This window comes from Myxocyprinus asiaticus, chromosome 46 (assembly GCF_019703515.2).
Source record: "Myxocyprinus asiaticus isolate MX2 ecotype Aquarium Trade chromosome 46, UBuf_Myxa_2, whole genome shotgun sequence".
In the NCBI taxonomy this organism is placed as follows: Eukaryota; Metazoa; Chordata; class Actinopteri; order Cypriniformes; family Catostomidae; genus Myxocyprinus; species Myxocyprinus asiaticus.
In genome coordinates, this window is record NC_059389.1 from 22,113,836 (window position 1) to 22,139,657 (window position 25,822).

General features: G+C 37.2%; 1 protein-coding gene across 1 annotated transcript in view; it reads left to right on the top strand.

Annotated features, from left to right (window-relative positions):
• The window catches only part of LOC127435714 (coiled-coil domain-containing protein 33-like), a 40,842-nt gene that overhangs the window by 5,798 nt on the left and 9,222 nt on the right, over positions 1-25,822 (top strand). The window contains exons 2-6 of the mRNA XM_051689331.1: positions 6,784-6,917; positions 11,942-12,051; positions 19,678-19,779; positions 21,676-21,767; positions 25,537-25,613. Of these exons, the coding sequence (XP_051545291.1) occupies positions 6,784-6,917; positions 11,942-12,051; positions 19,678-19,779; positions 21,676-21,767; positions 25,537-25,613 (515 nt within the window). The remainder of the gene's footprint in view (positions 1-6,783; positions 6,918-11,941; positions 12,052-19,677; positions 19,780-21,675; positions 21,768-25,536; positions 25,614-25,822) is intronic.

Consider the following 25,822-nt stretch of genomic DNA (forward strand, 5'->3'; position numbering starts at 1 on the left):
AAAATATTATGCTCAGTGAAGTCATTCAGTGGCAGTTTATGGTGACTACCTCTTCAAGCTTCAAAAGGACACAAAAGTAAAATTCAGAAGACTAATAAATTATTGTATGCAACTCGTGATTGTTATGAAAGCATATGATAAGGTTTGGTGATAAACAAACTGAAATCTAATGTATTATTTAGTGAAAATGTTCACTGACCGTTGATCTCCTGTGCGCGTTCATGATAGGGCACGAGAGCAACAGTTACGCAGCCCCCTCGCAATATTGGGACGTTCAAGTGAAAACTCGATTTGTTTATCTAAAAACAGGTTCTCCACAGTGATAGCGATAACAGAACATATTGTATGACTTCACTGAGCACAACAATTTTTCCACAATTTCTCTCTATGTGTTAAGAAAAAGAAAGAAAGTCATATGGGGCTATTACAACACAGGGGTGAGTAAACAATGACTGAATTTTCATTTTTGGGTGAACTAATCCTTTAAAATTATAAAGGAGTAAAAAGCTTTGCATTTGACCTTGTGGTAATTCTGTCATTCTAAGCTGCACTCAGTAGTCATAAGTCATTTATGACCTTTTAGAATTAGATCAGTTTTAGTCTGAAATATTGACTTTTGCAACTCAGTAACCTTGGTCACAGCCAGTGTTACTATCATTAATGAAAAAAATAAAAAATAAAATAAATAAATTTAAATATTTTCAACACAATTGAAAAAACAGAAACTAAACTACAATGCATTTCCATGACTCCAAAACTATACATAAAAAAAAAAAAAAAAAACAGAAATGTAATATAGTGATAGCTGAAAGCATAGCAGAGTGCCTGCAACCCCTTCTGCCATGACTGTATTCACAATATAGCATGGGAAAGGAAGTGTACATGTTCAGCTGGAAGGCAGCTTTTGGAACAGACCCATAGAATCTCAGGTCATAGATGTGCTTTATCATGAATAATGCACGGCTATTGAACAATCAGCATCCAGGACCCGTATTATTTGTTTTATAAATATATTTTAGTTGGATCAGTTAATGCATTAACTTTGGAACCCTAACATATATCAAATAATAAAAATAAAACACTGAAAAAAAAAATTAACAGTAAAAACTGTGGATGGCCAAATTACTCAAAATCACATAAATAAATAAAGATTTAATTAAATCATTAAATGCGTAATGAAAATGTAAAAAAAAAAATAATAATAATAATAATAATATATATATATATATATATATATATATATATATATATATATAAAATCGTTAGATTCATAATTAAATCACTAAATAAATAAATATTTGTTCCTTTTATTTCATTTTAGTACTAGTGTGCATCCATTTTTATTTTAGCATTATCTTTGGGTTGATTTTTAATTCAAGCATGAGCTTTGTGTTATTGGCCCGCTGTTCAAAACCAATTAAAAATAATTAAATGGAAAGAACAAATTGAAAACAAATTAGAAATAAAAGCTAAATTAAATACTGAAAACTACAAAAACCCTGCTCACAGGCCACAAAAGTTTCACTCTACTTTCATTTGTACCCACATTAAATGATTGTCTGGATATAGTGACAGTCTCTCCAGTTTTGTTGTATCATATTTGAGGTAAATCAAAAAGATGAGTGGTCTCTGGACCGGCCCCTCCCCGTCTGAGAGGCCGCAGTGGGAGCTCCTCTGACTGGCTGCACTTTTAATGAGAAATTTCCCAGTACCGCCGAATCCTCGGGGTGCTGCTTTCCTTCTGACGCTAATGTGGCCTGACAGCTGCAGGCTTGTTAAAACAACCAGCATCACCGGGAAAGAACAAAAGAAGAAGAAGAAATTAAATGCTTGTTAAAAAAGAAGTACTTGATTTGAAGCTGCTTTTATTGGTAATGATTCATTACTGTTTTTACAAGACCTGCCTTATTCTCAGTTGTTTTAAGGCAACTATTAACGTATCCGTCTTCTGGTTCACAAAGTTATTTAGAAACTTTTGTAGTTTCTGTAATTGATGCAAGTTTCTCTCTCAGCAAAACTGTTTTGATTTTATTCAGCTTCCAGAGAGACTTTTAATAAATAGTTGTTCAGGAGTCTTCTTTTTGGTACGTAGAGAAATGGAGCGTAAAAGTTGAACTTTGTGTTCCGCATGAATTATGACTTGATTCTGTACATTTATCAAACTTTAAATCATTATTTGTGATGCTTAGAACAACAATGTCCTATACATTTGTTGGACTGGGTCTAAAAATGTGTTTATAACACATTAACGTGGCATTCACACAGAATGCTTTTTTGTATTTTCGCAAAGGTCAAAGACGTCAGTCTAGTGCATGTTTACAAACCCCCCCCCCCCCCCCCCAAAAAACAGCGCAAACTGATGTTTTTGAGCATTGTGACATCTCTTACTGTTTTTCAGTGTCTCGTGCATGAGCGCCTCCTTCTTTAGGCGTTCTATATCCATGTAATCTGGATATGTAATCAGATTACAAAAATCAAGTACTTGTAAGTAGATTACATTGTATTTTAAAGTACCTGTAATCAGATTAGATGTACAGTGGTACAAGACCATCTGAAGCCCCGTTCACACTGCCAGCGACTTTGTGGCTTGGTTTCGCTAGACTCTGTGATCTGTGTCGCTAGTGGGCATTCCTGCTGTTTGTCGTTGTAGCATTATTGGAGGACTGCACGTCTGGCAATAACGTTTAAAAATGTGATCACGGGTGAGACCTAATACCGTTTAAATTAAGATATCATTACAGTTTGACAAGGAATCAGTTCTCTTGTCTCAAAAATTGTACATTCTGCAGTGTAGAGTGTTTTATAAAATGTGCAGCAGTGTTCAGTGCATTAAATCCTTAATAAGACAATCAATCTATCATGAATGAATGAATCAAACTCACTCGAAATACAGACCATTTCTGACATGCTTTTCCACGCATCACTGTTTTATTATATCCATGCATGTGGTTACAGACAAATGATATAGAACAGTAAAAATCCCTCACGATGCTGAAACTTCTCCTCCGTCATGCGTGCACTCGTCCCCAGTCTGCCAGGAGACAGATGTCGTGAGCTCTGCTGTCTTCACTCTCATTGGCAGTCGCTCATAAATGTTGCTCGTCATTTGCATAAAGTTTACATTTTCTCAACTTGTCTTGTTGCTCTCCACCGCGATCTCTGTCACCAACGGCCATGGCAGCTCATTGAAAATGAATGGGATTGCGTTGCTGTCTCGCGCAATGTCACTGGCGGTGTGAATGGGGCTTTACTCAAAGGAATTTTACATAAAAAAACAAGTTATGTTAGAAGTAATCCTAAAGTAATTAAATTAGATTAACTAAAACATGCAATCTGAGCAATTACATTACTGATTAAAATTTTTGTCATGTATTTGTAATCACTACCAGATTACAATAGAGCGCATCAATCTGGTTCCGAAAGTAAAAGTCCTATTAATTTTTTTTCCATAAACGAATTGATTTTCAACGATAACTTAGAAACCTTTATAGGCTGACCTATCAGAAGCATTGTGGTTGTTCATCGATGGTTAGTTTCGCGTAGCCAGAACTATGACTACGCCATAGGTTTGGGGTCTATAGCCACTTCAGTTGGACAGGAACCACCCATTTAGACAGGAAAAGCCATCTAACTGGCATGTTAAGTGACCAATCACAGTAGATTTTGTCATTATGTGGTGTTTAGGGGTGGAGTTTTCGGAGATGTATCATACCATAATAAGATTAATAAATAATTAATATAATGGCGTGTGAGTCTCCGCGAGCAATTGCACAGAAAACTTACGGTGAATAGCAAAAAATGTGTAGAGATTCTCAGTACAGCACAGAAAACCTCATTATAGAGAATTTCACAGTCATAACTTCAGTAGACAAAGCAGAAAATGCAGCTCTGCTTGTGGATAGCCACTTCACCTTCTGATACTTGCCTCAAACTAAACTCTTCAAAAGATTTGATGTCACTAACCTGGCAAACTTGGGCAAATTCTGTGATTATTTCGTCCTCAGAATTGCTCATTCTATCAACGCGGAAACTTGTGAACACAACTTGGCTTCCATGTGGACTGATAAAATGTCCTGTGTGTGTCTCTCTTGGAAGTTCCATTAAACCAGCCAATCAGATTTGCGATTAGTTGATTGAGAAAGCGTTTTCCAGTATTGTGTGCTATAAGCATCAGACGTTTAGTGCACAAACTGTGGCCGGTCCGTGGGCGTGTCATCTGAGGCTGAGAATAAACGATGGTATATGCCTTTGTTGAAGCCATTAGTCCACATTATTTCAACATCATCGTTTTAAAATCATATTTAATACCTTACTTCCTGGTGATGAACTAGCAGAGAAAGATCCACCAATCAGAGAACTGCGGTTAACAAAGCCCACCAAACAAGTGCTCTCTATTCCGAAGTAATCTACCCAGCTCATTTTCAGTTAAAAATGCATAGATTTTTCTATGGTCACACATGTCATTATCACTGGATTGGTGTTTTCCACCGAAAACAGAGACATCCATACTTTGGAAGACGATGAAATTAAGAAAAATAAAACAGCTAAAAATGTATTCATGTGGATGTGGCCTAAGATGCTTTTTTAGGTTTAAAGTAGTTCGCCTTATAAAAATGTATCTCAAGACACCTGCATTCTGTTCCATTCGTTGCATTGCATCTAGCTTTTTTTACATTCTGTCTGAATGGTCCCTTAGACCATAATGTCTATTATGGTCTGAGACATGGCATGCTGGGTAGTGCACATGTTCCGACATGTTGAACAATGCTGGAATTCATCTTGGGTGCTTTCCCCATCCCATCCCCCCTTTCTCTAGAGCTTTGTACATTTTCTTTTTTTTTTTTGTACAATATATTTTCTTATTTGTAAAAGGCTATGTCTAAAGAGTGGGTTTGAGAAAGGTACATTATTCACATGTCACAAGTGATGTGTTTAAACTGGAGTCCTACTGAAAGTCCTCTGTGGCATACAGTGCAGGACGAGTTATATATCACAGTTTAAAACTTGGGTTTAGAGGTTTGTTTAAATCCCTAACCCTAAGTATGAACAATAAAAATAGTGATGCTTGCCTTAGCAAAGACAGTTGTTGTGCAATTCACACAAGTTAAAACTTTCACCATCATGCTGCAAATGCACATTGTTTTCCTATTTATTTCAATATAACTCCAATTATCTTGCCTTCTCACTTTCTTTATCTTTACCCATTTTTTCTTTCCCCTGTCTCTGAAGTATGCTTCGCATTAAGTCCAGCTGATTAGGCAGATATATCTCTCTTTAGATCTCAGCTGTCTTTGCGATGGGCCCCTTTCTAATCCCAGCCTCTGTACGCTGCTCACACATCAATGCAGCATGTGTACATGTCCAAAAACAGAGGTAGTTTCATTGCAGGGTCTCTGTATTGCTTTGTCACATTACCTACACATGTACACACATGATGTATGGTCAGACAAATTACAATGGGGCTTGTTGCAAAATTTCTGTATATATTTGTTTTCTATGCCGTTTTTAGCCCACAACAGAATAAATACGGTGTTAGCTTCTTTAATAAACAGTTCAAAGGTTTCAGAGGAAGGATTTGTGTGATTAGTGGGCATTTGCAGGCTGAATTGAGCTCCCTGTGTGTTTTGTATAAGGCGGAGTGTTGTTTTTGAGGGTATAGCGAGCTGGAATGGCAAAGGGATACTTATAAAAACTTCTCTAGACTGGTGAACTGCCAACCTGTCCATTTCTGAAGGATTATATTTAGTGCAAAATCCCCCAAAAGGATTATGATGGCTAATTGTGTAAAAGCAAAATTAAACCACATGGACATATTTATTTAAATATGATGGTTGGATTGCATGTGCATCTAATCTCTGATATAAATATTATGGTGGAGAATGAGATTAATTCAATCTGATTATAGACATTATGCCTAAAAAATATAGAACTTTTTACAAATTTATATTGGACTATAGATTTTAAGTTTATATATATATATATATGTGTGTGTGTGTGTGTGTGTGTGTTATTTATGCTTTTTTCTTAATGTTCTTATATTCTATAATTGGTTTATTTATATTTATATTCTCTGAAGCACTTTGAGCTGCATTTTATGTATGAAAATTAAGCTTATTTTTATAGCTGTTCTAAAATATAATATAATATATTATAATACAATTTTATATTAGTTTGTCATTCATAATATGTTTATAACTATAATTAATAATAATAATAATAATTGTAGTAATTTAAACTTTATAGAAAATATTCTTTTTTTTTTTATTTTCTCCCCTTTTCTCCCCAGTTTGGAATGCCCAATTCCCAATGTGCTCTAAGTCCTCGTGGTGGCGTAGTGACTCACCTCAGTCCAGGTGGTGGAGGACGATTCTCAGTTGCCTCCGCGTCTGAGACCGTCAATCTGCGCGTGGCTTGTTGAGCACGTTACCGCGGAAACATTCACGGCATTCTCCGTGGCATCCACGCACAACTCACCATGCACCCCACCGAGAGCGAGAACCATATTATAGTGACCACGAGGAGGTTAACCCATATTACTCTACCCTCCCTATCAACAGCGCCAATTTGGTCACTTAGGAGACCTGACTGGAGTCACTCCAGGGGAGGTAGTCAGCGTCAATACTCGCTGAGCTACCCAGGCCCCCCAAATATAATTTCTTTTAAAACAAATAGATTCTGTAAAGGTGTATTCTGATTTGAACTGTTACAGAATCAGAAAGCGTAATTAACAATAAAGTAATGATTAAGTAATTAGTTGTGCATTATCTGTATATTTCTGTACAGGAGGAGTGAAGTGGACGGGCCCTGTGATTGGAGGAGCTATGCAGTGACCCGCTGCCCACCGCAGCCTACACACAACCCCTCATGGGTAGAGAAACTCTCAGTTGAGCTCCGGCATGGGCAGACCTCTGGGAAGGGTGAGCCGCCTCTCAGCTAACACAAGCAAATAGGATCAAATTATTGTGTAATGACGTGTGGGTTTAGATGCAGAATGCATGTTACACCATAGGATGAAAGCCAAATTGAGAGAAACAATAAGTCTGCAGAGAAGTGGCCTGCTGTAACTCTGTGCTGTGCCCTTATTCAAACAAACATATCATGGAAACAAACTTCTGCCACAGGACAGGGAAATAATGTGATATTGAAGGCAAAGACAAGACCACATAAGTCTAATGGCCACTTGTTAAGCCACACTTTTAGAGTAGAAGAGCCAATCATCCTATTAGCAAAAGCATTCTATTGTCAACATAAAAAAACAGTTTCTTAGCATAATTTGAGCTAAAGAAGCAAAAAGTGTGATGCTACTTTTGTCGGATTTGTTGAAACATGAGCTTGAAAAACAGTTTTGGAGATTTCAGTTAATCCCCATGGGCATTACCAAGATGGCCGCCAAATGGACTGACTTGCTTTAAAAAGGACTTTGATTACACATGACAGCAGACACAGACACACAAAATAGTGACAAGGCTGTGCCCAAATATTTTCATCTTTTTGTCATTAATTCAGATTTGTATTTTCTCAATCATACCTATACCATACAGATTGAGACCTCAACTTCCCTTTGACTGAACTTTCAAGAACAAATTTACAGATAAACACAGCAAACATTTTGTATTCTTAATTACATCCCTTTCTAGATAATGAAAAAAATAAATATGGTGGATATTCCAGAACCATTGTTGCACTTGACTGGCCCATACTGAATACTAATCGACAAGTTGTTTTCTTTTTCTACCATGAGCAAAGAGAGAAAGATAAAGAAAAAAGAAAGGAATGACAGAAAGATCTATCGGTGTGAAATTGCTTTCCCCTGCTCTATAAGGCTGTGTTTTGAAAGGGCCCGTGTGTTGATGATAATTGCAGAGTGTGGGCCTGATTATTCTAGCCACATGCTTTCTGTTAACTGACAGAATAATTACACACCGGGATTAATGGCTCTACCAAAGAGAAAGAGTGAGAGAGGAATGATTGCTCTGGACGCATGTGGAATTCTGATTGTGTCCACTGATTGGATTTCTGAAGAATCTGAGATGTCTCTTATGCACTGAGTGTTGTCCATCTCTTATGGGTTTGCTTGGCACTCCTCCCCAGGCCTGGAAAGAATCTTATAGGCTGGAAATGAAGTCAATCATTGCTGGACATATATAAGATTGAAGACACCATGCTGGGGAGTCTAGGAGCAGTTTCCTCTGATACTGGATGCAGTTGAAGATGATCACACTGGCTGCTAAATAAGAGAAGATGGCATGGATTACCTCGAGGTGGAAATGAGGCCGAAACTAAGCAATGACCTGGAATTTGCACGTCTTCATTGGATCAGCGCCCTTCAGACCACTAGATTATGAAGAAATTGTTTTTTCGCAGTATAGTCTTGAAATCTCTTTTTATCCGTACACCACATTCATACACAATGTGATTTACTAAGAAGAACATATTCCTGGATCAATCTTGTTGTACCTTCTTGGTCATGGAACAACATTGCTTTCAACCAATCTGTTTTTTGGGCTAGGTTTAGACTTAGGGCCAGGTTTAAGGTTGGAGTTAGGAGCTTGAACAACTTATCAACTAATTATTTCCAGCTGATTTTAAGGTTAGTTAGGGTTAGGCTTAGAGCTGGGTTAGGGCCTTGAACAACAGGCTTATCTATCAATAATTTCTCTTTGATCTTAAGGTTACGTTTATGGTAAGGGTCAGGCTTTGGGCTGGGTTTGTGAGCTTGAACACTGTTCTTAGCAACCACTCATTTATCTGTGATTTAAGTTTAAGTTTAGGGTTAGGCTTACAGTTGAGTTTAGGGGCTTAAACAACATCCTTATTAATCAGTCATTTCCCTTTGCTTTTAGGGTTAGGTTTAGGGTTACAGTATCTTAGACTTAGGGCTGAGCTTAGGGGCGTAAACAAAGTTCTAATCAACTAATCATTTTCTTGGGAATTTAAGGTTAGGTTAAGTGTTAGGCTTGAACTTAGGGTGGCCTTTAGAGGCTTGAACAACATTTCTATCAATCAGTCATTCTCTGATTTTAAGGTAATGTTTAGGGTTAGGCTTAAACTTAGGGAGGGCTTTAGGGGGTTGAACAACATTTCTATCAACCAGTGATTCTCTGATTTTAAGGTAATGTTTAGGGTTAGGCTTAAACTTAGGGAGGGCTTTAGGGGCTTGAACAACATTCTTATTATCCAGTCATTCTCTCTGATTTTAAGGTTAGGTTTAGGGTTAGACTTATGGCTGGGTTGAAGTTCTTGAACCCCATTTTTATCAACCAATCATTTCCTTCGATTTTAAGGTTAGGTTTAGGGTTAGGCTTAGGTCTGGGTTTAGGTTCTTGAACAGCATTCTTATCATCTAATCATCTTATTATCTAATCATTTCCTCTGGTTTTTGGGTTAAGTTTAGGGTTAGGGTCAGGCTTATGTCTGGGTTCAGGGTCTTGGACTAAATTCTTATTAGCCAATCATTTCTCTTTGATTTTAGGTTTAGGGTTAGGTTTAGGGCTGGGTTGAGGGGTTTGAACAACATTGATTCCAATCAATTATTTTCATCTGATTTTAAGGTTAGGTTTAGGCTTTGGGCTGGGTTTAGTGGCTTGAATAGCACTCTTATCAACCAATCCCTCTGGTATTAAGGCTAGGTTTAGGGTTAGGCTTAGGGCTAGGTTAGGGTTAGGGTTAGGGTTAGGTTAGATGATGATTTTATTGGTATGTAAGGGTTGGGATAAGTTTTGGACTATGGTCATTTCATAGGAATGTTGCTCCAGGACCAACAAAGATGTGGATCAAGAAACAGGTTCTGCCTGGCTAAATCGCATTAAGCTTAACTTTTAAATGCATGGTAATTTCCCCAAACACTTACATATTCTGGTCTTTAGAGACCCGGCACTTATATCTATCAAAAATGAATGTACAAAATGCCCAGCTAGTGTAAAATTGTACAAATATTTTCAAGACAAGTAGAAAGCAATAAAATAAAATATATTTTGATGTTTTATTTTTCATAAATTAAAGAGATTATGTAATAATTCAGGAAAAATCAAGAACAGGATTCATTATTTTCACTATGAATTTTCATGAGATACAACTGGCTGTCAAACACATATTGAGCTACACATAACACATAATCTACATATGTGTAATGCATGTGTAACTTATATGTAGCTTATGTGTATCTTAAGTGTATTTTCTCAGTATGCTTACTTTTTTCCCAGGGCTGTTTGCATATAATGACTTCTAAGGATCAATATTTGCATATACCCTTGGTATACCCCCTTGTTTTGCTGCTTCAGAAGTCCATAATCTACTGCTTTGTTAGTTTCCCTTTAATTGTATTGGATGCTGTTTTGTGAAATTGGAGAGTCTTTGTTGTAATTGGTGCATTATCACTTGAACTCTACCATTCCCCACCCCTGACAACCGTTGTCACCACCATCATCAACTGAGAGAATTTATGACAGTGAGTGGAGCAGGAGAGAGAGTCACCCTCATGCTGAAGCAGTATCAGATAAAATGAATTAACTAAATATGCCAAACACACTGCAAAATAAGGGCTGTTTTGAGGATTTCTGTAGTTGCTGATCTCCTGGGATTTTCATGCACAACACTCTCTAGAATTTACTCCGAATGGTGCCAAAAACAACAAACATCTAGTGAGTGGCAGTTCTGTGGACGGAAATGTCTTGTTGATGAGAGAGGCCAACAGAGAATGGCCAGACTGGTTCGAACTGACAAAGTCTACGGTAACTCAGATAACCACTCTGTACAATTGTAGTTAGCAGAATAGCATCTCAGAATGCACAACATGTCGAACTTTGAGGTGGATTGGCTACAACAGCAGAAGACCATGTTGGGTTCCACTTCTGTTAGCCAAGAACAGAAAATGAGAAGAATTGTGGTGAGAAGAATAGCATCTCAGAATGCTATTCTGAGATGTGGGTTGGCGATGTTTTGGCAGCACGAAGAGGACCTACACAATATTAGGCATGTGGTTTTAATGTTGTGGCTGATCGGTGTATGTGGTCAAGCATAAAATGTCCACCCTCTTATGGGAAGATATATGGGAAATTCATATAATTTTAAAATTTCAATATACAGTATTTATGTTAATAGAAATAAAATCACAAATATTAGTTTGCAAATATGTTTCCTACTTATTATTCACAGAGCATGTAGTGGCTAATTTATCCACTGAATATCCACCCTGTTATTGTCCACCCTGATGCTGCCCATTTAACTGGATGGTCATCTGAATTTTTAGTAATTTAGCTTGACCAGTATGACTAATACAATCTTTAATATGTCCCTGTAATGATGAAACATGAAGAAACCTGCAAAAGTATGTTTTATTTTTCAAAAGTTTCAAAGCCGGAATGTCACCGAATTGTAGGAATGACCCATTTACGATATGTACAGAGTTGCAGTTTCGCAGCTCTCTATACGCAGATAACGCAGTCTACAGTAACAGTAAAGTACAGTCTATAGTAACAGACAACAAACGCCAACAAGCTCCAACATTTCAAACATCCTAAAGTTTGCTGTTGAGAAACATAACTGTCATTTCCACACTGCCCAAACAAACACCAACAGGGTAAACACAATGACCCAACCAAACTCAACAACCAATTTTTTTTTTGTATCGCTGGAGTTTGTTGGGGCAGTGTGAATTAGTCTTACATCTGTAAGATGATTACCTTCACTTTTTGGACATCATAGGGATGCTTCCAGCGCAAAGGCTGTCAAATTGTAGGTAGTGAAATTTCTAATGCTTCAGTTAATGTTCACATGCTACTTTCTAAGGTACACTAATTTTGTTAGATTGCAGTGTGTCCATTGTGGATGCCCAAAAAATGATGTCACGGTAGGCAAGTTATGGTAACCCATTAGGTTTTGAGACAGCCTAATAGTATGATGTTTCTTAGTATGATAGTATGATAACATCTCTCTTTAACAGATGTTATCTTCAGTGTGGTGGATGGTCGAACCAAAGAGCTCCTGGCAGTCTATCGGCTGCCTGTGTCTCAGCTAAAGCCCTTTCATCACTATCACCTTGAGCTAATGCAGGTAAGTCTTAAATGCTGTTGACTTGCAAAAAAAGTCAGAATTGCAAAACTAACCTTCATCAATTCCTACTAGCAACCTCTTCATCGTAGACAGAATATAACATGAAACAATTCACCACCCTGCTCTTGACATTTAGCTTTGACTTTACCTCTGGCCATCCAGCCCTACCACACACTGCAATGAGGTGAAACAGTGGGCTGCCAAAGCATTCAAGTGATTTGAACACAGCCCATCATCCCCACCATTGGGCTTCAGTGAGGGTGCAAGATACCTGCAGCTCTGTTGGTCTGTGTGGGGTTCACAGGCTGTGTATTGTAATGGTATTTGAACATCAGTAATCTGTTTAAAAGGGATATTGTCCTGAATAATTATTAGATTGTGGGCCAAATATCTGTAAATGTATATTTTAGAGTTTTTAAATGTGTTGTCCATTTTCCAAAATTAGCTATTAGTCGAGTTGGTGATCGACTGTGATATACATATCATATAAATATATTAAATATGATAAACAAAGATGAGATTGTGGTCGTATACCAATATGGCTGCACCTACTGTTGTGGAGTAGAGGAGGGTAGCGAAGCACCAATAGAGTGTTGGAAAGAGTTTTTGTCTAGAAGGCATTTTAGGAACAGAAATAGAATTATGCTTTGTTCAGAGTTACAGGATAAGAAAGAGAAACAGACAGAGTGAGAAAAGCTAGACAAGCAGACAGAGGTGGACAGACAGCTTTTGAATCCTGTGCAGTGTTATTTCTGTTCATCTCTCTCTGAGTTTTGCCCTTTAGCTGTCAGCGTCTCGCCCAAACCCACAGAGAGAGTGCGGATGTGTTCACACATGATTGGACTGCACTTCTCTCCTCACAGGCCCTTCATGAACAGACTGAAAGACATTAACTATTCATTTAACACAGCTTTCACAGCACTGTGGTCAATGCAATGTCATTTTATATATATATATATATATATATATATATATATATATATATATATATATATATATATATACAGGTGCATCTCAATAAATTAGAATGTCGTGGAAAAGTTCATTTATTTCAGTAATTCAACTCAAATTGTGAAACTCGTATATTAAATAAATTCAGTGCACACAGACTGAAGCAGTTTAAGTCTTTGGTTCTTTTAATTGTGATGATTTTGGCTCACATTTAACAAAAACCCACCAATTCACTATCTCAAAAAATTAGAATATGGTGACATGCCAATCAGCTAATCAACTCAAAACACCTGCAAAGGTTTCCTGAGCCTTCAAAATGGTCTCTCAGTTTGGTTCACTAGGCTACACAATCATGGGGAAGACTGCTGATCTGACAGTTGTCCAGAAGACAATCATTGACACCCTTCACAAGGAGGGTAAGCCACAAACATTCATTGCCAAAGAAGCTGGTTGTTCACAGAGTGCTGTATCCAAGCATGTTAACAGAAAGTTGAGTGGAAGGAAAATTGTGGAAGAAAAAGATGCACAACCAACCGAGAGAACCACAGCCTTATGAGGATTGTCAAGCAAAATCGATTCAAGAATTTGGGTGAACTTCACAAGGAATGGACTGAGGCTGGGGTCAAGGCATCAAGAGCCACCACACACAGACGTGTCAAGGAATTTGGCTACAGTTGTTATATTCCTCTTGTTAAGCCACTCCTGAACCACAGACAACGTCAGAGGAGTCTTACCTGGGCTAAGGAGAAGAAGAACTGGACTGTTGCCCAGTGGTCCAAAGTCCTCTTTTCAGATGAGAGCAAGTTTTGTATTTCATTTGGAAACCAAGGTCCTAGAGTCTGGAGGAAGGGTGGAGAAGCTCATAGCCCAAGTTGCTTGAAGTCCAGTGTTAAGTTTCCACAGTCTGTGATGATTTGGGGTGCAATGTCATCTGCTGGTGTTGGTCCATTGTGTTTTTTGAAAACCAAAGTCACTGCACCCGTTTACCAAGAAATTTTGGAGCACTTCATGCTTCCTTCTGCTGACCAGCTTTTTAAAGATGCTGATTTCATTTTCCAGAAGGATTTGGCACATGCCCACACTGCCAAAAGCACCAAAAGTTGGTTAAATGACCATGGTATTGGTGTGCTTGACTGGCCAGCAAACTCACCAGACCTGAACCCCACAGAGAATCTATGGGGTATTGCCAAGAGGAAAATGAGAAACGAGAGACCAAAAAATGCAGATGAGCTGAAGGCCACTGTCAAAGAAACCTGGGCTTCCATACCACCTCAGCAGTGCCACAAACTGATCACCTCCATGCCACGCCGAATTGAGGCAGTAATTAAAGCAAAAGGAGCCCCTACCAAGTATTAAGTACATATACAGTACATGAACATACTTTCCAGAAGGCCAACAATTCACTAAAAATGTTTTTTTTATTGGTCTTATGATGTATTCTAATTTTTTGAGATAGTGAATTGGTGGGTTTTTGTTAAATGTGAGCCAAAATCATCACAATTAAAAGAATCAAAGACTTAAACTACTTCAGTCTGTGTGCATTGAATTTATTTAATACACGAGTTTCACAATTTGAGTTGAATTACTGAAATAAATGAACTTTTCCACGACATTCTAATTTATTGTGATGCACCTGTATATAAAATTTATTTATTTATTTTTTTTTTTTTACTAGCCCTGTCTAAACAATATTTTTTATTTATATGTTTGATAAAATTGTATTTCTATTATATAAATGTCTATTATTCTATAAATATATATATATATATTTTTAACTTGAAATATATATATACACTCACTGGCCACTTTATTTGGTACACCTGTTGTATGGACCAGTCTGGCCATTCTCCTCTGACCTCTGTCATTAACAAGGCATTTTGGCCCACAGAACTGCCTCTCGCTGGATGTTTTTTGTTTTTTGTACCATTTTCTATTTTCAAACCAGCCCATCTGGCACCAGCAATCATGCCACAGTCTAAATCACTGAGATCACATTTTTCCCCATTCTGATAGTTAATGTGAACATTAATTGAAGCTCCTGACCCGTATTTGCATGATTTAAAACATTACACTGCTGCCACACGATTGGCTGATTAGATAATCGCATGAATATGTAGGTCTACAGGTGTACCTAATAAAGTGGCCGGTGAATGTATATATATATATATATATATATATATATATATATATATATATATATATATATATATATATATATATATATAGTTATCATTAATCAATTAATGTCATACAAAGTCCAGTAAACACAAAAAGAGCTAAATCAATATTTTTTGCCTTCAAAACAGTACCAATTCTCCTACTTACACCTGGACACAGTTTTTCTTGGTTGTTAGCAGATAGGATGTTCCAAGCTTCTTGGAGAATTTGCCAAAGTTCTTTTATTTATATTGGCTGTCTCAGTTACTTCTGTCTCTTCATGTAATCCCAGACTGACCCAATGTTCAGTGGGGGCTCTGTGAGGGCCATGACATCTATTGCAGGGCTCCCTGTTCTTCTGTTCTGTTCTATTTGCAAAAGGATTGTTTGGGAGCATAAAATGTATATTTCCTATTGACACACTAAAGTAGCAGATATAAATAACCATCTTAAGACAAATGTTTTTGTGAAACATCTTATGTGCCTAAATCTTTTGCACAGTACTGTAAGTATTTATTTATTTATACCACGGGTCTGTTGAATGCTTGATTGTGATTGGTTGACGGACGTTCTAAGGTGTGCAATTATTTATATATACGTAATTGCACTGCTATAAAGTAGCTCCAGGTCTTGACCTCATAACTGTTCCATATCACTTCGCCAAATTATTTCAGTTATTTCAAAGAGCCATACAGGCTACCACAACAAAATGACCAATTAAAACAAAGACATTGGTTAAGTACATCAGATAAGAATGACAAACAATATCTATAATATCCTACATTTATTTCAATTTCGGTTGAAAAGCTCCCTCGTCTCCCCCACACTTACGCACGCTCACACACACACACACACACACACACACACACACTACCTTGTTACTCCAATGACAAAAAGCAGCGCATCCACCATTGCTAGTTCTAAAGTGATGTTTTCAAACTAGCAACAAAGGCTTGAGCTGTATCAAAGCTAGATACGCTTGATCAATGCAACAGTTTCTACATTATCTGAAATATCTGTGGGAAACACCCTTGCGCTCCCCCTCTCTTAAGCTCTCTCACACACATGTGGACACACATACATATACACATTACGCACACACTTGAAAAATAGAGCCTTCGTGTCAATCACCGGCATCTCAGTAGGGTTGAAAACAGTTGTTATGGATTACATCAGAAATATGGTGACACTCGCTGCTGCTTAAACTTACATCTTGCCGATTTTGAAGCAATGTTACTTCGGACGAGGGCTGCAACAAATAAAGGTAATCACACAGGCAATCTCTCTCAGTTTCTGTGCTTTTCTCTTTCGATCCCTCAAAAACAAACTCACACACACACGCACAAAAGCACTAACTTGTTACTCCAGTAAGTACTCCAGTAAATCAGCACAAGCCACGCTATCCTCTGTTGCTTGTAGCAACGAAGAGTTGAGCTGTATCAGAGCAAGACGCTGAATCCATGGTGGAAGAAAGTAGTTCCACTCACAAGAGCGTTTTAGGGACTAAAACCAGAAAATATCTTGAGATAAAATCCTGAACGATGTCTTAAGATGTGGTAAACGGGGTATAAGCTGAATAATTGACTCCGGCACATTGAATTATTGAAAAATAATGCACACCCGAGGTGCAATGGTCACTCCGCTGCACGTCATGACCGCATTACCACCTCGGGTGTGCATTAATTTTCAATAATTCAGTGGTCCGTCGCCAAGAATTCCTTACATACTGTATATATACACTACCGGTCAAAGTTTTGCAGCACTTACTCATTCTTTACTCATATAATTTTTTTTTTCCACATTTTAGAATAATAGTAAAGTCATTAAAGCTGTGGAATAACATAAATGGAACTATGGGAATTATGTTGTGACTAACAAAATCCAAAATAAATCAAAACTGTGTTATATTTTAGCATCTTCAAAGTAGTCGCCCTTTGCCTAGAATTTGCAGACATGTACTCTTGACATTTTCTCAACCAACTTCTTGAGGTATCACCCTGGGATGATTTTTAAACAGTATTGAAGGAGTTCCCATCTATGTTGGGCACTTATTGGCTGCTTTTCTTTATTATTTGGTCCAAGTCATTAATTTCCAAAACTTTTTTTTTTTTTATTACATTTTAGTTTTATAATGAAATAAATTAATATGGTTGCACAATTATATTTTTGTCTACAAAACTAATTTCAAACATTTAAACATACGCCTTTAGATCAAAAGATTTTTAAGATCATGAGAAACATTTCAGGCAAGTGACCCCAAACTTTTGACCGGTAGTGTATATATACACTCACTGGCCATTTTTTTAGGAACACCTGTACACCTACTTATTCATGCGATTATCTAATCAGCCAATCGTGTGGCAGCAGTGCAATGAATAAAATGATTAGAAAAGCATCTCAGAATGCACAACACGTCGAACCTAGGGGTGGTTGGGCTGCAACAGCAAAAGACCATGTTGAGGACCATAGTGTTCCTAATAAAGTGCTCAGTGAGTGTGTGTATGTGTATATATATATATATATATATATATATATATATATATATATATATATATAATTATTAAAATAATAATAATAATAATTTTAAATAATTAAATAATATATAATATTAAGATTGTAATGTTTTTTTTTTTTTCATTTTTATTATTTAAATTTTAAACGCTTTTTAAAATGTTTAATCTTTTATTTGTAATTTTCTTAAAGGCTTTTTTAATTGTACATTTGAAGTAATTATTGTAAGTGTTTTAATCGTACATTTTAAAAGAATTTTTATATTACATTTTCAGCAACTTTTTGAATTTGTTTATTTCTATTTTTTTTTTCCATGTTTTTTATATTTTATATTTTTGTTATTTATTATTAGTATCTTTGCCTTTGGAATGAGTAAATAAGTCTATTCCTCTATTTTTCATATAGAATCAATCCAAAATGATTGATTCACTGGATGCATTTTTCATTGTGTTTTTATATGAATTATTTTAAATTTCTTTTATCAAATGTATTTCTATAAAAAATTATGATATATTATGTTTTTTATTTAATGATTTAATTTTGTATTCATTTTTTTTTAATCCTGTGCATTTTTTTTTTTTTTTTTTTTAAACACTTAATCTTTTTAATATTTTATTAAATTTTTCTTTTCCTTTTTTTTTTTTCTCCCCAATTTGGAATGCCCAATTCCCAATGCGCTCTAAGTCCTCGTGGTGGTGTAGTGACTCAATCCGGGTGGTGGAGGACGAATCTCAGTTGCCTCCGCGTCTGAGACCATCAATCCGCGCATCTTATCACGTGGCTTGTTGAGCGCGTTATCGCAGAGACATAGCACGTGTGGAGGCTTCACACTATTCTCCGCGGCATCAACATACAACTCACCACGTGCCCCACCGAGAGCGAACCACATTATAGCAACCACGAGGAGGTTAACCCAGTGTGACTCTACCCTCCCTAGCAACCGGGCCAATTTGGTTGCTTAGGAGACCTGTCAGCGTCTCTACTCACTGAGCTACCCAGGCCCCCTTAATTTTTCATTTTTAAGTTTTTTTTTTAATTTTACTTGTTTAATAATTTTTTTTAAAAATGTAATAAAAAAAAAAAATACTTTTTATTTTAAATTTTCAGTAATTTTGTTTTTACATTTTTAATTTCTATTTTTGTCATTTCTTTATTTTATGTTTTTATATTTTATATTTTTTTGTATTTTTGTATTTTTTTTATTAATTATAAATACATTGTTGTATCTCAGCATGTGGAATGAGTACACAGGAACATTTCTGTATTATCTTGAAGATGATTCTATATTTTCATTAAGAATCAAGGCAAAGTGATATTGATTAATTGGATGAATTTCAGGATAACCCTCACCAGTCATGCATCAATGTTAAGAAAGCAACTCTGATGAATACGCTGGTCTCTCTCACCCTCACTAGCGATGCTTTATGACGCTCATAAACATTGATCCTCTCAGTGTTGTTTTAATGGAGGACACTCAGGAGAGCACTGAGCTGTAATCACACATGCTCAATGGCCTTGTGTGTCACCTACAACACACACAGATGTGCACACAGGGGAGAGAATAAACCACATTTAAACACAAGCCGTCTCTATTATACAGGTGATAATATTTTAAGGAGGTAAAACCAATGATGGCTGAGGGTTTATGTACTGTTCTGCGACTGAGAATGTGGCATTTGAAAACAAATAACTTATAAATACCATGGGCCGTAATAATGAAGGATTACGATATTCATGCATCATAGTATTTATATGGTAGTCTAAATCCGTCCGTCCGTCCGTCCATCCATCCATCCATCCATAATATATTAAGAAATATATATATATATATATATACATTCATTGTAACATGTCACCCATATATCATTAGATTCAGATATTTCAAACACTCAGAATATAAAAAAATATATCCTCAAAACCTTCTCAGACACTCTGGATGTGAAAATGTAGTTGAATTGTTTTGATTTGTTGGTCTTTTACTACAACTCCTTGTGTTTCTATTCCTAGCGTCCCAGGGCAGCCTCCTGTGGGACGCGTCTCTATGCCACTGTAGTGCGTAAACTCGGCCTCCTTCCAAGACAACCCTGCTTTTCTTTTACTGGATTTGAGGTACAGCTCACTAAGGTGTCACATCACAACCCCAATCCATAGTAGTGGCTAGATATATGCTATAGTATTTAATATTAAATAAAGAGATCTGGCACACTGGCACACATATTATCCTCTAATGGGGTTAACACAACCTGCACTTTATGTATTAAGTGGATTTCTGTTGTATGATACTCATACCTCCATATTCAACAACACAGACTGGATAGTGGTTTATTATCTTTACAAAATATAATAATGAATTCCAGACTTATTTATATATGTAAAAGTATTTTGTGCTAATTAGATCCTGTTTAATTGAGATACCTGATATCCAGCTTCCTGTTGCGGGCTCCCGTCTGTTATTGTGATGTAAGATCTAACTTAATCACGCCCTCTCACAGTTTCCTATTAATCCAATCTCTGCATTGATCTACTCTGTGCCAGGAGGTATTGAATTGCTGATGAGTTTAAAATGCTGGTGCATGCCACCGCATGCATCTCAGAGATGGGCAGCCGTGCTTTGTGTGAACAATGAGCCAATGTTTTTTTCTTTGTCTCAAATCCATCAGGACTTGCATTTATTTTCCCCTACCATTTAAGACTGTTTCTTCGACCACATACGGCCTTGTGAACTCTTAGAAAATAAACGTAAAACTTTCACAAGTGGACATACATGCATCACAGAAGAAACATGTAATAATATGTTTATATGATGGATTTTCATAGTTTAATGTTGGAAGTCTGGGTCTGGGACAGGGGTAAAGCAAAAAAAAATAAATAAAAAATCTACAATAAAAAGGCATTTGAAAAGTAGCAAAAATAGAAGATGAGGGCATGATAAAAAAAAGTTTCCTAGACAATGTTAAGGTGTCCTTTTTATAACTACAAGAAAAATCTTTCACACTGAAAAAATTACTAGAAGGATTCTCATAATTTTTATTTCGCAACTTTTTTGCACAACATTTTTTAAAGTAAATTTTAAAGGTATAAAATTCATCAAAATCGACTTTATGACATAATGATTAAAATGAGCGAGTAAATTTAACATATACATTTAAATTAATGACAAGTAAGTTCAGTTAGGAAACTCTACACGGTGCGGCTGATAGGTCGAACAGGTGCACCTTGTCCTATGCACCCAATCAGAAGCTTTTCCCTTGTGTCAAAATATATAAAGCTGCTACTCACCTCATATGTAGCGTTATCCCTCCACCTCCCCAGCACCACCTGTCTAGATCTGCTTTACGGGGGGCTTTATCTTGATGTTGGTACAGTAGCAGCAGCATGTCTCTTCTGTCTCAGCAGCATCATGTTTTCGTGAAAACAGCAGCAGCATACATAAAGCAGATTTAGTCCGCCAAGACTAAGCTTACATCGCTGTTATTATAATCAATAAAAATCTTTAATCTATCTCCTGAAATACTGAATTACTGAAATACAGTAACTTTTACTTACAAATCTGATGTACATGGTACTTAAATAAATTTTGTAACATTTAAATGAACATTTTATTAGAAAATTTCAAATTTCAAACTTTTCTTATAATCACGTTTAATCATGTATCTCATGACAAACAGAAACCTTCCACAGTTTACTCAAATTAGCTAATAAACATGACAAAGTTTTCTGCTTTAGGATTGATACATGATGACGCATTGTAAAGATGACAAACAGTCATGAATAATATTTACTTATTAGCTAGAGCATTAATTATTACAAGATTGAATTGTGTACAAATGTAGAATTTACTTAATATGTTTTAGGTTCAAGCTTAAATTAACTTGTTTAATGTAGAAAGTGCTCAATCTTTTTCTGCTATATTTATTTCACCACAAAATAATTTTTTCAGTGCAGCTTTACTTAAAATCAACCCCTGGGACATAAATGTGTTTGTATATCCTACTTTGCCTCCAGGTGCTGCTACAGTCGATGAACAAACCCTTTAGAGATCCAGTTGGTCCTTTGCTGGCTGTGGCGTGGATTGTTGCTGATTATGACTTATTCAGGTACAATGTGCTGTTTCGTAATGCATAAGTGGTATACAGTAATTACAGTTTCCTACATTTTTGCCTTTTAGCTAACAGAGTGCATGTTACAGTGTCACATGCTATTGCACTTACTGTAAATCCATGATCTTATTTAACAGAGACAACACTCACTGCAGCACATGCTAAAAATAGCACTTTAAAATCTCCATTCTGAAATAAAAAAGGGAGGGGTTGTGTCAAAGCAAAAGACACTTGTGTGATCTCATGTGGGCTCACTTTATGTGTGTGAGTGTGTGAATTAGTGAGTAGGTGGGTAGATGGATTGGTTGTGCGCCTGTTTGTGCCTGAGTCCATTAGGAGGACCTCAATACTTTTTGAGGTATATCCTCCTGAGACCCCCCTCGTGACTTCTGTGTGCATTTTCGATTTCATTTTTTGATTTGTAACTAGTAGCACCTAATAAACAAGCAAAAAGTTTTCCTAAAAACTGATGTCCTCATATGTGGACAACGGGACTAAGTTGTGAAATATTAAGAAATAGCAAGCTATAGAAAGTATGTGTCCAGGAGTGTTGGTTATTCATGTTTTTGAGACGTTATAGACATTACAGCTGATTTTCTAGAAAGATGAATTTATTTTTTATTTTGTTTTCCCTATCTCTTTTTGAAAGTTAATTACTGGCCTAAATCAAAAGAGCCGACTAAATATGGCTCTGGTCCCTAAATATGGCTCTTATTCAATGCAAGTCTATTTTTTTTCACCTGTTTTATCAACCAGCAGGCAAAAATAAATCTAATAGCTTAGAATAATAATAGCATACCTCTCCTTAACAAGCCACGTGATTTAAGGTATCATTCACGCCCGTATCACAAACTGTGTTCAAACCCCTACCCTAAAGCCCAAAGTAATTCGGTCAGATGTGAAAGTTGGGCATTACTAGATGAGTGATGCAAATTTCGTCATCAGAACAATGCTCGAGCACTGAACGTGTGCAGCCCGATTTTTCTAACTGTGCGTCTTTGAACGTGCAGAATGTGCATGCACCTGGAATTATTTGCACTAATTAGTGGGTCCAAAAGGTGGCAACACTCACATTTGAGCTGTTGCTATCGCGAAGAAGATGTAATCACCAGTAAACAACAGGAGACAAAGGTGGAAACAAGAACAGTGGATGTGCATGTCAAGAGTGCGTATGTGAGTAGGTCAGGAGATAGATGAATTTGTATAACTAAAGTCTGAAGGACTATAAAGTCTTTATGGGTCTTTATGGGGCTAAACTCCTGAAGAGAAATAGTCCAATATCTTAAAGAAGTCGTAGCGTGCATGCGCCAGCTGCCTGTGAATGCGCGCACAGTTAAATTAAGTATACTTTGACAGGCTCGCGTTCGACTGTACTCAGACACTCTAGCCCAAAGTACAGGTGCATCTCAATAAATTAGAATGTCGTGGAAAAGTTCATTTATTTCAGTAATTCAACTCAAATTGTGAAACTCGTGTATTAAATAAATTCAATGCACACAGACTGAAGTAGTTTAGGTCTTTGGTTCTTTTAATTGTGATGATTTTGGCTCACATTTAACAAAAACCCACCAATTCACTATCTCAAAAAATTAGAATACATCATAAGACCAATAAAAAAAAACATTTTTAGTGAATTGTTGGCCTTCTGGAAAGTATGTTCATTTACTGTATATGTACTCAATACTTGGTAGGGGCTCCTTTTGCTTTAATTACTGCCTCAATTCGGCATGGCATGGAGGTGATCAGTTTGTGGCACTGCTGAGGTGGTATGGAAGCCCAGGTTTCTTTGACAGTGGCCTTCAGCTCATCTGCATTTTTTGGTCTCTTGTTTCTCATTTTCCTCTTGACAATACCCCATAGATTCTCTATGGGGTTCAGGTCTGGTGAGTTTGCTGGCCAGTCAAGCACACCAACACCATGGTCATTTAACCAACTTTTGGTGCTTTTGGCAGTGTGGGCAGGTGCCAAATCCTGCTGGAAAATGAAATCAGCATCTTTAAAAAGCTGGTCAGCAGAAGGAAGCCTGAAGTGCTCCAAAATTTCTTGGTAAACGGGTGCAGTGACTTTGGTTTTCAAAAAACACAATGGACCAACACCAGCAGATGACATTGCACCCCAAATCGTCAGACTGTGGAAACTTAACACTGGACTTCAAGCAACTTGGGCTATGAGCTTCTCCACCCTTCCTCCAGACTCTAGGACCTTGGTTTCCAAATGAAATACAAAACTTGCTCTCATCTGAAAAGAGGACTTTGGAACACTGGGCAACAGTCCAGTTCTTCTTCTCCTTAGCCCAGGTAAGACACCTCTGATGTTGTCTGTGGTTCAGGAGTGGCTTGACAAGAGGAATACGACAACTGTAGCCAAATTCCTTGACACGTCTGTGAGTGGTGGCTCTTGATGCCTTGACCCCAGCCTCAGTCCATTCCTTGTGAAGTTCACCCAAATTCTTGAATCGATTTTGCTTGACAATCATAAGGCTGCGGTTCTCTCGGTTGGTTGTGCATCTTTTTCTTCCACACTTTTTCCTTCCACTCAACTTTCTGTTAACATGCTTGGATACAGCACTCTGTGAACAGCCAGCTTCTTTGGCAATGAATGTTTGTGGCTTACCCTCCTTGTGAAGGGTGTCAATGATTGTCTTCTGGACAACTGTCAGATCAGCAGTCTTCCCCATGATTGTGTAGCCTAGTGAACCAAACTGAGAGACCATTTTTAAGGCTCAGGAAACCTTTGCAGGTGTTTTGAGTTGATTAGCTGATTGGCATGTCACCATATTCTAATTTTTTGAGATAGTGAATTGGTGGGTTTTTGTTAAATGTGAGCCAAAATCATCACAATTAAAAGAACCAAAGACTTAAACTACTTCAGTCTGTGTGCATTGAATTTATTTAATACACGAGTTTCACAATTTGAGTTGAATTACTGAAATAAATGAACTTTTCCACGACATTCTAATTTACTGAGATGCACCTGTATACTTCGATTTTGACGCAAACGCTCAGCGTCTGCGTACAGCTGAACGCGAGCCTGTCAAAGTATACTCCATTTGACGATGCACTCATATACAGGAGCATGTGCAGTCTGCGCGTTCAAAGACGCGCGGGTTAGAAAAATCGGCTGCACGCGTTCAGTGCTCGAGCATTCTGCTAATGACAAGATCTGTGTCACGTGTCCAGTGTTCGAATCTGACCGAAGTATACTTTGGGCTTAAGTATTCGTGTTAAAACCGAAGTGTACTTTGGGCTTAAGTGTGAGCAATAGTAGTGATGCTTGCCTAAAAAAAATGCCTATTACTGGCTTATCACTCTCATCAGTAGTTTAATGTACAATACCCCTCCCTGTAGCTTAAAATGGTAGAGTCCAATGTAAAGATAAAAGGTGTGAGTGTGTAAGTGTTGATAGACAGGTTGCCTCTGATATCTCCAAACCCTCAGTAGGTCTTGCACACACATGCACACACACTGTGCTGCTAATAACAGTGGAGTTGTTGGCAAGGCAAGCGAAATGGAAGTGCAAATTCATGTTTTATTTATCATCTTCACCTTTCTCAAATGGTTTCATCAGAAGGTGTTGTAACAGTAATCACAGGAGGGCAGGTGGTCTGTCCGCTCTCATGTGTTCATTTCTTCTTGTGTGTGTGCAGAGATGGTTGTTACATTCAACCAATCTCAAAAACAAATTACCGGTTCTATAGAAGCTGTGTTTCTGTCAGTTGCAGGAAAAAGGTTTAGATATTTTTAACATACTGTCTATCTCCTTTTAGAAACAACATGCTGCAGCATACTCTGAGGGTTGCAGGCATCTGCTTGAGATCAGTTTTGTTTCCTGAACCGCCTGACGGTACTTTCACAGTTCCACCTCTCACTGCACACGGCTGGCCACAGGTTCAAAAGCCACATTACCTCTGTCTCACCATTCATTGACAATATATCTCAAATCTACATCTTCTTTAACTTTCCAAAACTGTCTGCTCAAGATACTCCACTATGTTTACATCAGCTGTACTTCACTAAGATCTCTACCTACTTTAACTCACCATTATGACAAGT